The sequence below is a fragment of the Pelophylax lessonae genome (assembly GCF_965119305.1).
Source record: "Pelophylax lessonae genome assembly, chromosome: 5".
In the NCBI taxonomy this organism is placed as follows: domain Eukaryota; kingdom Metazoa; phylum Chordata; class Amphibia; order Anura; family Ranidae; genus Pelophylax; species Pelophylax lessonae.
In genome coordinates, this window is record NC_138772.1 from 412,179,482 (window position 1) to 412,192,965 (window position 13,484).

Below are 13,484 nucleotides of genomic sequence, written 5' to 3' on the forward strand. Positions count from 1 at the left end.
GACCCGCCCCAGGTGAATATGGATCAGATCGGAATGGTGATGGTATTGGGCATTTTTCACTGGCACTTTTCTCCTGTTACGGACAGAAGAAAGTCCCTGTTTTTACGGGCTGCCCGTAAAAATATGGGCGGTTGGCAACACTGGCTTGGGCCAATGTAACTATGTACTTTTTATACCATACTTGGCCAATGCCCCTGGAATCTGGAAATCATTGAAGTAAACAGCACTACTCGAGTTGCTGGCTGGCCTGATACACTGTAAATATAGGAGGTCGCTTGGCACAGGTGCAATTCAAAAAATGTTTTGCAATTTCTGATTAAATGCAAAGCATTCTCTAATTGGACGAGGTTGAGAGTGTGATCCCACCGCCCTGCCTCTCCACCATGTCCAATCAATGAACGCATTGCACCTACTTAGACAATGCATAGCGTTCTCTGAATGGCGCCCATGTCAAGTGGCCAACCTCCTGTATTCACAATGGATAAGGTCAGCCACAAGCAAGCAAGCGGAGATCTCTGGAGTAGGTATGCCATATACATAGTTACATTGCTCCAAGCTGGACCTATGTAATTATTTATAACATGCTAATACCTAAAATTATTCTTTAATTCATTGCCATTATCTATCTTTTTTTTTTTTTTGGGGAAACCCTTAGGGTAGGGCTGTGTTCGGTGTCAATGCTGTCCTGCATTGGAGTGGGTGATATCATTTACATGGGCAACTTTCGATAACCATACAAGTCATGTTACTAATTAATTTCATATAAAACCATAGTTTGCTATTGGAATCAGCTAGTACAGTCCCTTGCAATCCCTTGTCCAAATACCACTGATGTGATGCTGAACTGACCCTCTTAAGTGGTCAGACAAGACAAACTAATCCAAAAGATATCAAGCCGCAGACACAAAACATGTATGCACATCGGGAAAATCAGTCAAAGTCATATATCCATATCTATATACTTGTTTTGGGTTAGGGATTAAAAATATTGAAGCCAAAAGTTCAGCATACCAGTCATTTGCAGAAAGAGTTCAGCAATGGCAGCTTCCATGTTTGTTTCAGGAAAGATTAATAGTACTGCCACCAAGATGTGAGATAAAGATGGGACATTTAATGGATGGCTTTGGCTTTTATTTCAACAAAAGTGATATCTATGCCTGAGATTTTATATGAAATAGAGCTTACTATCTAAAGTTTCAGGATAATCAAATTTCCCTTCTTATATTTCGTGCATGATGCCTCTTGAGACTGAAGGCAATACCCTATCACATAATCACTCCACAGGCTCAACACATGGTATTATTTTATGGATGGGGTACCCTAATACCTAGAGATGATTCCAGTGGGAGAAGAGTTTAGTAGAAGGATATCAAATACACACATTCCTCTGGATGATGTGACCATTAGCCTTCAGAATTCCCAGAAATCTGCCTCCCCTCTTGCTCTCCAATGTAAAATAGAACAGAGATCAAGTGTGTCTAGAACATGAGGCATAATACTGCAGATAGACATGTAACTTGGCCTTTGGCTCTAAAGGGACCACAGGGTCACTATAAATATGAACAGGAAACTGAAGAAAACATGAGTCCAGCTGAGTCATAGTATTATCGACCTGGTCTGCAATTACATACACCAATCCCCATTTCACATGCCCAGAATTTCCACTACCCATGCTATGATTTCAGCAATAAATTAATTCTTCTTCAAATTTGTAAAATAAAAAAATAGCATTTCTGTTGCCTTTTGCAGATTTATAGGCATTACTGTATATCAGTAGAAGACACCAATCATACAATTTTAACTTAGTTGGGCTCGGTATGTAATAGATGGTTCACTTTAAGGGTTTCTCCTTCCATATTATGGTGAATTTAGAAAGATTTGAGATCTGGGTCTAGCACAAACCAAGCACACAGTTCATGTGAGGGACAAAAGAAACAGCTGCTTACAATGACTACACACAGCAGATGCAGTAAATGTATCACGGGTTTTTCCTCCAAGCTGCTTAAACTCCAACATATTATTGATCCACCACAGGAGGCATTTCCGCCTAACAGGAGGGGAGATTACTTTCAGATAAGGTCCTAAACTTTATAATCTGTAGTAATAATTGGCATGCACACATTAGGTTAAAGAGGGTGTCTAGCTAAAACGGATTGCCTCGCTTATACCAGCAGGTGCATTTACCCACCAGCTTGGAGATTGCTACTAAGAAACTTCCCTCTTGCTACAATCATTAAAGACCAAGTCTACCTTTTACAGAAAAAAAAAAAGTATAATTTTAATGTGGAACTTTAGTCAGAAAATTAAGCCCTGCTAGATCACTTCAGGCTGGCCCCTTTTACAGGTATAGCTATGTGAACCATTAAAAATAAGTTCCAGTATTTCTGGTTCTGGCACCGCATAGAGTAGCTGTACTCCGTAACAGCTCCCACAGCATGGCCCAACCATCACCCTCAAAAAACAGCCCAGTACCTCATTGCTGCTGCGATCGCAACTAGCCCAGCACCAAATCGAGCCCAGGGATGTGGCCTTGTCTTCAGCAATGGCGGAGGCGACTGCCAATGGAGATGAATGGTGGTCCCACCACTCCCTCTCAGCATCAGGGGGACCTAAACACCCAACAAATTGCTCAAGCTGTTGCTGCGATCCTGGCCCCCAACATAACAGCCTCAGTGGAAAAGGCTGTTCATGCAGGCATGCTGCTTATCAAAAAAGAGCTGGGAGAACATGCTTCTCATCTCTGAGGCTGAGAACAGAATCTCTAATATAGAGGAAGAGATGTATCAGGCTCAGGCTATGTAAGAAGAGAAAAATTAATACACAATTCATAAACTAGAGGAATTAGAAAACAGAGCAAGGCGTAGCAACCTGTGTTTGTAGGACTCCCAGAATCGCTGCAACCTTCAGCCATCGCAGAAGTTTGCTCCAGGCGCATTCCAGAAGCGTTAGGCTTGATGTGCCCCTGCACAGTGGAATGTGCCCACCGCATGGGGATTCTCTCCACTGAGCGTACATCCCCACGTCCAATAATAGCCAAGTACCTCAACTATGCAGATAAAGCCACTATCCTACAAAAATACATCCAATCAAGATCTCTTCAAAAAGACAATCTCCAATCCTGATATTCGCCGACTACTCAATTGAAGTCTCAAAAAAGAGAAAAGCCTTCTAACACATCTGCATGGGGCTTCACCAGCAACAAATAGAATTTACCTTGGCCTTCCCTGCAATTCTCCACCTTAAAGCTCCCAATGGGGATCAACTTACTTTCCACGACCCGACGGAAGAGGAGGTCTTTCTACACTCTCTCAATTCTGATCAGCCCTCTATCCTGGTCATGGCCGATCACTCCTCCTCTGGATCAACGCAGTCGGCGAAAGGATCTCCTAAACACCTAAAATTCTCAGGCCTTAATAATCGTTCAAAGCCTCGCTGACTCAAGCTCTAAGAAACTCTCCCTCTTAATCACACAGGTAAATTGCAGGACTGCACTGGTTTTTCCATGGTAAAGTTTTGTCTGTTATTTGTGCCTTATCTACCATTGCGCTCCTGTTTAGCCGTTTTGCCTATCTAGCCCTACTAGCATTCGCTTTCAGCCGTTTCTTCTTGGGATCACTAGATGCATTCTCCTCCCAAATATCCCCGGTCTGTCAATTGTTTTATTTATTTTTTTAGACAGAATGGGTTAACTTTTTCTCATCTACTGCAGGGTCAGTCATTGGGAGTTGATTTCTGTAGTGAAACCATGCAGAAAAAAGTCCTACAGTTGTTATGTAGCTTACCCTATTTTTGTTAACCTACCTACTTGCCTTCTCCTCCTAGGTTTCCCCTTTTGTCCTATTCCTCTCCACGTGCACCTTCTCCAGACAAACAAAAACTCTTATAGGAAACCTACAGTCTTGACGCCTAGTGTTACAGCCAATATCCCCGACATCTACTCCTAACGTAATAACATCAGCACAGTTCCCTATAAAAATCATCTCTTGGAATGTGAAGGGACCTAGATCTCTCATAAAGAGACTCAAGATATTAGGTCATCTTGGGAGAAACTTCTCGTGGGCTGAAAATGAAGACCCACTCCGCCGGCGAGGCACCTTCCCAGATTGTGGAAGGAAGGTACTCTTACCCCCTGTCCTACTCCTAATGATGTCATCCAGGGTAGCCTGGAACAGGTGCTCGCCCTGAAAAGGCAATTTAGTCTGATTCTTCTTGGAGGTGTGATCCGCAGACCAACACTTCAGCCATAAAATATGCCTAAGCACCACTGCTGAGACAGATAGCTTAGAGACTCACAGGAACAGCATACAAAGATGCATCACAGACAAACTGCAGATCCTGGACCTACCAGTCTGCCAGTTTGCCATAGGCAAGGGGAAACCGGTCGCCCACTATGGTCAAACGCAAAAGCGTTGCCCAACCTGTCAGTGTCTGAGACACCCAAGCGGAGGCCAAAACATGCCTCAATAAGGCACCAGCCATATTAAACATGTAACGGACCTTAGAGCCCAACCACCCCAGGGAGTACGCGCACCACACATTGAATCCAGGAAAGGAGAGGAAGGTGCCCTTACTTACCGATCCAGAGAGCGTGCGGGTAACACTCCTTGCCACCGAAGTGGGGGATCTGCAGGCCAGAAGGAATGCTGCGAGATGTTTAACTCGCGGACCATCCTCCGTCCAGTGGGGCTATGTCGCGGCCGTTGGAGCTACGATCTGCACACGCTCACTGGCCTGGCTGAGAGGACCACTGGAACTGCGATAGTCCAGCCGTCGCTCAGCCTGGCGCTCAGCCCGGCAGTTGCTAGAAGATCTCCACAGGAAAAAAACAGGAAGAAATCCAAAAATATACAGCAAAAAAAATAGACAAAAATACCAGGACCTAGGGCCCGGCAGGGAGACTAGGTCCTACTCCTGAACAAGGCAAACAAAAACTAAGCAGAGAGAGGGGTTATGCCAGCTGAGGACGTCCACAGGGTGTAGCCAAGTTTTGTGTTGTCTGCCCAGTCCTACTCCTGTAGAGGACAGCATAACCCTATGGTGAAGAATATGGAGCTGTGTCTGTCAATGAACAGAAGAGAAAAGGTATTTATCAGTTTATAGTTACAAAAACTGTTGCATTTCCGTGTTCTGTGTACTGTGGGGGACCAGATATAGTGAATGCAGGGTTCTGGGTTTAGTAACACTTTAAGCTTATGCAACCCAAGCCCATAAATCCCCAATGAAGAAATCATCAATCTGGAATATAAAAAGATGTCCCAAAAACACATTAGTAAGAAGAGGGTCAAAATGTGTCAAACACAATCCTACCACATAATAAGGCAGCCTGTACAGGCTGACATAACAATATCTACTGCCAATTTTGTGTGAATATGAGCCTTGCTCATTATATTGATCTTTTTTTTTTCCCTACAGGAAAAGAAAATAATACAAACACTGTTGTTGATTAGAATGGATGAAGGTGTAATTGAGTCAGACAAACACAAGACAATCCACAGAACGATTTCCAAGCAGCACTTTGACAGAATACACAATTATTGCTATTGTTAATGCCTAGGCTATGCAGTGTGTATTGTGGCATCAAAGTATAGAGGGAAAGTCTTGCTTTGTAATGCTAGGCAGTGCTTTGCCTTGGCTTTGTTATAGATGGTAACAAATACAAATGACAAAAGAATAAAGTGAAATATTTCGCCCTGACTCATAGAACCTGCCAGCTCAGATGATTTTGATGTTGGGAACAATGGACTAAATTTAATGATGACAGTGAAGACTTGTCTGGCACATTGGGTCAGTCCCATCCTAGAATTCCCACTGTTCTTACTGAAAATCATACTGGTGGCTTGAAGCATTGGGCACTAGAAGCTCTGATGAATTAACAGCTGAAACAGCACATCTTTATTGTTTAAATCTTTATATGTTTAAGCATTTTATAATGAATGCCAATGTGCACAAACCTCTGGCTTATGATTTATGGAAGCACAGGGGTTCCTACTTCTGCCTTGCATAACTAGGAAAACAAAAGGGAAAGGACAAGCGCAACCTCTATAGAGTAGTAAACAAGGTGAACAATATTTATTAAAGAGGAGTCCTGCCCCCAAAGAAAAAATATTAGGAATTATCTGTCCAGGGTTCCCACGACGTCAGCACCCAAAGCCAATTTTTGGATCAGTTCTCGGGTGCTGCAGCCATCATTTAAGGTAAGGGAAACAGACAGTGAAGCCTTTCGGCTTCACAGATGGTTCCCTACGGCACATGTACGCTGCACTTTCTAATTTGCCCAGTGGCGGAGGAAGGGGGCCAAACTCCCGAGGGGTGGCGCCGCAGCGCTGTCTCCCGAAAGTAGGGAAGGGCACCAGTCAAAAACAGGTACCCGTTACCCCCATTCCCCCCGAAAGGTGCCAAATGTGGCAACGGAGGTGGGGGGGAGCATATAAGCGCAAGTTCCACTTTTGGGTGGAACTCTGCTTTATTGATTAACCACTTCTGGACCGCCCGCCGCAGTTTTACGTCAGTATTTTGACGTTAAATACTGGGGTTATGGCAGCAGATGGCTGCCATAACCCCATTATTTTTTTTAAACTGCGGGAGGACTGCTTTAACATAAGGGTGGTCCCAGCGGCAGATTCGCCATGGGATCACCCTTATGGGTGGTGGGAGAGGTGCCCCTCCCCTCCAGGGTCATTTTCCCCGCTTATCGGACCCGCCAGTAATCAGCTTCTAGGCTTTCTTGTCAAAGCTCAATTAAACAAGCTGAAATGAGAAGCTGATAGGTTACTGTGCACAACTGCACTAGATTCCTTGTGCACCAGTTTTAGTAAATCACCCTCATTGAATCTTTCTCTCCTTGCTAGACAAAAGAGTGTGTAGGAATAAACTTAAGAAAAATAAAGAAAAAATAGCTAGATCAAGTTTTGATCTAGGTCAGTGTCAGAGTTAGACCTCATACATACTATACAGTGTTCCATCTCTCTTAGACACCTTTCCTCCTGTTAGCAGCATTTTGAAAAACACAATTAACACACTTTGGTTCATCAAACGCTTGGGCGTTAATTAATTTCATTAGCCAGAAAAATCATTTTTTTCTGCCCATTGAAATAAATTACCACTCAGGTGTTAAACACGCCTAGCATCATTGCACATTTGGACACATTTACATGCGCTTTTATGCGTGTCACGCATTTTTTCTGCCAGAACTTCGCTGCTCCTTGACGTGCTGGCAGTGGGGTTTTTATTCTGCCTCTAAACGCCTGTGAGTGCATGGACGCATAGGTTACCATGCAGGGGCATTTGGAGGCAGAAAAAAAACACACGCCAGACGCCCCTATTATCCATGTTCAAAACATCCGCTGTGCGTGGGGGCTTTAAGATCAAGGTCAGGGTCAGTAAATTTTAGGTAGGATTATAAAAAAAAAAAAAACGAAACCTTTTTAAAGGGTTAGTGTCCTTTCACACCGTCCAACAAGGTCCGTTCTCCGCTGATCCCCGCTGAGCAGGCGGATGACAGCTCCGTCTCCGCTCTGTGTGCGAATACAGAGTGGTCAGATCCCCGCTGTCCTCTATGGGGAGATCGGATGAGAACGGACCGCCTGTCCATTCTCATCCAATCCGATCCGCCATACGGATGGAAAATAGGGTTTCCATCCGTATTTCACGGATAGAATCGGAGAGCAGTGGGTGTCAGCGGACATGTCTCCGCTGACATCCGCTGCCCCATAGGGATGCATTCAGCATCTGATCAGGTCCACCGGAAAAACTGACAGGTGGATCGATCGGATCGCCCGTGTGAAAGAACCCTTAGTGTGTTTTAGGTAGGATGAAAAAAGCAATATGCACACCAAAAATAGTATACACATAGTACAGTATAAACATATGTGGTATTTCTGCAATCATCAGGAGTATGGAAATTTAGGTTGGGTTGTTCTTTGGTGATAGGATATGGTAGTAGCAAGAAAAACACAGCTAAACTATAAAAAAAAAAAAAAAAAAAGTTTTTTTTTTTCTATTTCGGGGCAGTTTTCATTTGATAATAATAATAAAGAAAAAAAAACACAACATACCCATTACTATTTACTACCAAATTTTAGCCTAATCTATCCTGAAAACCCCCCCCCCCCCCAAAAAAAAAAACAATGTATAATCCATGATATGCAACGTTGTTAGTAAAACTGCACATAATTGTGTTAACGCGTTAAGATTTGTTTTACCCTCTGTTATCAAGGGGTTAAACTAAAACTAAATTATTTATTACAGCTGTGATAAATATTTATCATTAAAGACTACCTTGACGTTGAATGTTATGTCCTCCATAACATAGACTCGCTCAGGAAATGCCTTCGCCACCTCCTCCACGCTGTTGAAATACTGCACTGGCTCCTTGATATCCCGGTCTTGCTCAAGCAACTTGAATTGCCCTGAAAACAAACCAAACAAAACCTTGTAAGATGTTTATGCTGGAAATCTGTTAGTGTGGAAACTGAATTCTATTTTCAGGATCTCCCACTCTCTATTGAGTAACTCCAAGTCATAGATTGTGGGGCATTGTGAAATGGAACAAACCTCTTAACAATATCGCTGCACATAAAATAAATACTGTGTATACATAACAATACAGTAAAACAAGCAAACCGTTATCTGTTGGTACAAAACAGTTTCATGTGTGAGCATGTAAAACACACGGGTTGTATGCAGTAGCTCAGACATCCAGTGCATGTAGCTTCAGAGCCACAATCAAGCAGCCAGCCTTTGGCCCTGGACCCCTTTTGATTTCAATGGGTAGAGTGCCCAAAGCCTTTAAGAAAATGTACCTTGTGATAGCCATAACTGTAATCCTTGTAATCCTCAAGTTTCTTTTTTTTTGTCTTGATCTAAAGGCTTAAAGACTTTGTGTCAGGGAAGGGACTTAGAGACAGATTAGCAGAGAGCTTGTCTATTCTCGGCACAGCTCTGCAAGTTTCTTCATTCCCCTGCCTATGTGGAGGGGGAGTGTGGGCCTTTCCTCCAATCAGCTCACAAGCAGTGTATGCCTAGACTCCCCTCTCAGTGCTGAAACAGGAAGAAAAGATTCTAACACGATGTGAACTTTCTAAAGAGCTTAGAAAGCTGAGGACAGCAGATATACATGTAAAACTTATGTAAGGAGATTTGTCTCATCTCTGTGTATCATCTGAGGCTGTTCACTTCACTGGGTATATGTGAGGGTTTACATCCACTATAAGGTTTTTTTGCCTTGATGCATTCTATGCATTAAAGTGATTGTAAAGTATTTTTTTTCCCCTATAAAAATAAGAAACATATTATACTTACCTGCTCTGTTGCAGTGGTCTTCCTCTTCTCGGGTCCCTCTTCTGCTCTCCTGGCCCCTCCCTCCTGTTGAGTGTCCCCACAGCAGGCAGCTAGCTATGGGGGCACCAGAGCCAAGTCACAGCTCCCTGTGTACATTAAGACATGGAGCCCCGACCCGGGCCCACTCCCTCTCTCTCCTGATTGGCTAGCTGACATTGACTGACAGCAGCAGCAGCCAATGGCATCACTGCTGTGTCTCAGGCAATCAGAGGAGGATTTTGGACAGCTGAAACACTCGTTGACATGGCTGGACAGAGAGGGAGCTCAGGTAAGTGTTAGGGGGCTGAGAATGCATAGAATGCATTAGGATAAAAAATCTTCTGACTTTACAACTCTTTTAAGTTAAAAATCTTCCAGGATCAGCCCCCCCCCCCCAAATACTTACCTGGCTAATTTTTCCCTTTCAGCGCTGTGCCTGAGAGCACCAACAGAGTCACTGAGGCAAGTTTTGGAAGTTGCTTTTCTCCTGCCAAGGGAAAAGTGTTTACAAAAGCCCCAGTGTGCATGAAGCCTTGTAGCTTTAAAAAAATGCAATTTTATTCTAAATGACACTTTTTCTTAATTTGGTAGCATGTCAAAAATGTATCCATGCAGACTTAAAGTAATATTAAAGGCAATTAGAGAAAAAAATAACAAACATCTTCCTCTTTTCCAGTCCTCCGCTGACGCTCCTGGCCCCTCTGTCCTGCAGAATGCCCGAAGAGCAAGCAGCTTGCTTTGGGAGCACCCAAGCAGGCTTGCTACCGAGTCGCTGGTCTGAGTGTCTATTCACACATAGAGCCACGACCTGGCCCTACCCCCCTCTCTCCTCATTGGCTCACTGGCTGTGATTGACAGCAGTGGGGGCCAATGGCCAAGGGAGAGTCCCCGGAGAGCTGAGGCTCTCATGCACATCACTGGATCACGATGGAGGCTCAGGTAAGTATTAGGGGGGCTTCTACACACAGGTGTTTTTTTTTATCATAATGCACGAAGGTAAAAAAAAAAAAAACCTTAAGCTTTTAGAACCACTTTTAAGTAAAGTTATTAAAAAAAAACTTTTAAAATGGTTCTAAAGTCAAAAGGTTTACCATTATCATTGAAAGTAAAAGAAAATCCCAAATTTTGGAATGTCCACTGGAAGAAGGGGAGGATCAGAGAAGACACGATCAAACAGCCTTTTTACACAATACAGAGGATTAACCCCTTAGGTTCCACAGTGAGTATAACAAGCATGCTTTACTGCATATACAGACTGATTTTACTGTTCTGGGTTTAGTAACACTTTAATCTGCAGGGATTTCCTCTCACTTCCTGTTTCGCTATGGGCCAGGAAGTTAAGGGAAATCTCTGCAATGGGACACAGAGGGTGAAAAAAAAAAAAATCTGACAGGGATTAGAACCCTCCGCTACTCTATTCACAATGAAAAAAAGAATGTTCTACTTTAATGCATTCTATGCATTATTGAAAAAAAAAAAGAAAAACTTTAGTAGCTGTTCCACATTTACCAGAGTCATGTATCAAACCCAGCGCTATGCCCGTCTGCAACAGCACTGCCATTCAGGTCTGAGGAAGTCCCGTTAAGGACACAACGCGTAAGGTGGAGCATTTGGACATCTTATGCTAAGCTTTGGAAGTCAGAACCACTGTACTACCCTTTGTGTGGTACAAAAGGTAGTGTCATTTTAGATATTGCACTGAGCACATTGTGTTTTTTTCAGGGTTGTTACACGGTTGTATTTGCACATGTGTTTATTCCCTTTATTTTGTTTTTATTTTAGTCACATTTTTCAGTATTACAGTATATATAGCGCTGCACTTATTATTTATTTTCATATTCAAACATTGGTTTTCTAACTGCCAAAAAAAAAAAAGGATCACATTGATAAAGATTATCATTTTACCCCATAGACATTGAGATTGTAATTGTACAAAAAACAAATACATGGAATCCCGTCCTCTCCTTCTGAAAATGCTGGTTGCTTGACCATCATGCTGACCTTGGGGGTCTCCATACTAGACCAGTAATAGACCTATAAAACTATGCAGATATGAGCTTATTTAGTCAATTTTTGAGACCTATTATAATTTCCTCATATTAAGGGAGTCTCCATAAACACTTAGGATTTTTACAATTTGACTTAGAAAACGACAAGGCAGGCCATTTCTGAGCGTTACACATATACTAATAAATGAAAAAGTGCTGAAATCTATTACAGTAAAAGGCAGTGTTGTTGTAGAATTCTCCTGAATGGCTGTTAGTTCTCCTATTCTCCTACACATGATGTCAAAGCCTGATTTGTGACATCCAGTACTGAGGAAGAAAGAATGAATCTGTGTGCTATTAGGGCAATAAAATAAACTGTCAAATGACTACTAATCTAACTTCCTCCATCTGTTGGGGAACTTCAATTCCCAACATGCATTGCCAGCCAAAGACTTTAATGTCCCATAGGAGAGGCAGCTGCTATGTTTGGCCTGAGGGCCAGCAATGCTGAGCACAGGTTATAGCTGCTTGCACATACATAATACAGAACAAGGCCCCCTTTCTGGAAATGGACAAGTCATGTCAGGACAGGGGTGTGTAGAACGTGCAATGGGTCACAGAGGAGAGCAAAAGGTCTACCCTAGGAGGACACATTTCAGTCACGCACTGCAATTCATTTTTGAACAGTAATCTTTTCTTGTAACTACTTCTTTCAAAAATATCAGTCATGGTTATTTATGTATATTATATATTTCTGTCTCCTCAAAGAATTAATCTCATCCACTGAGCTTAAAGTATACAGTATGTCAAAGCGTTACCCAAATTCACCCCCAAAACCCCCCTTTCCTCCTCTAGAGCAGTGGTCTCCAAACTGTGGCCCTTTGCTTGCCTTTATCCGGCCCTTGGGTCACTATTCCCACTGATACGATGCGCTATTTTTCCCACCAATACCAATGATAGGGTGCCATTTGTCCCACTGACACCAAAAATGTAGCGCTATTCCTCCCACTGATACCAATGATGGGGCACTATTCCTCCCACTGACACCAATGATGGGGCACTATTCCTCCCACTGACACCAATGATGGGGCACTATTCCTCCCACTGACACCAACAATGTGGCGCTATTCCTCCCACTGATACCAACAATGGGGCGCTATTCCTCCCACTGATACCAACAATGGGGCACTATTCCTCCCACTGATACCAACAATGGGGCGCTATTCCTCCCACTGATACCAACAATGGGGCGCTATTCCTTCCGCTGATACCAACAATGGGGCGCTATTCCTTCCGCTGATACCAACAATGGGGCGCTATTCCTCCCACTGATACCAACAATGGGGCGCTATTCCTTCCGCTGATACCAACAATGGGGCGCTATTCCTTCCGCTGATACCAACAATGGGGCGCTATTCCTTCTGCTGATACCAACAATGGGGCGCTATTCCTCCCACTGATACCAACAATGGGGCGCTATTCCTTCCGCTGATACCAACAATGGGGCGCTATTCCTCCCGCTGATATAAACAATGGAGCGTTATTCCTCCCACTGACACAAACGATGGGGCTCCATTCCTTCCACTGACACCAACAATGGGGCGCTATTCCTCCCACTGATACCAACAATGGGGCGTTATTCCTTCCACTGATACCAACAATGGGGCGTTATTCCTTCCACTGATACCAACAATGGGGCGCTATTCCTCCCACTGATACCAACAATGGGGCGCTATTCCTCCCACTGATACCAACAATGGGGCGTTATTCCTTCCACTGATACCAACAATGGGGCGCTATTCCTCCCACTGACAAACGATGGGGCGCCATTCTTTCCACTGACACCAACAATGGGGCGCTATTCCTCCCACTGATAACAATGGGACGCTATTCCTCCCACTGATAACAATGGGGCGCTATTCCTCCCACTGACACAAACGATGGGGTGCCATTCTTTCCACTGACACCAACAATGGGGCGCTATTCCTCCCACTGATAACAATGGGACGCTATTCCTCCCACTGATAACAATGGGGCGCTATTCCTCCCACTGATACCAACAATGGGGCGTTATTCCTCCCACAGACACCAAAGATGGGGTGCCATTCCTCCCACTGACACCAATAACGGGACACCATTTCTCCCACTAATAACATTTATAGGGCACGATTTCTCAAT

General features: G+C 43.6%; 1 protein-coding gene across 1 annotated transcript in view; it reads right to left on the reverse strand.

Annotated features, from left to right (window-relative positions):
* Positions 1 to 13,484, reverse strand: part of GAREM1 (GRB2 associated regulator of MAPK1 subtype 1) — a 265,005-nt gene that overhangs the window by 97,297 nt on the left and 154,224 nt on the right. The window contains exon 3 of the mRNA XM_082258311.1: positions 8,278 to 8,408. Within this exon, the coding sequence (XP_082114437.1) occupies positions 8,278 to 8,408 (131 nt within the window). The remainder of the gene's footprint in view (positions 1 to 8,277; positions 8,409 to 13,484) is intronic.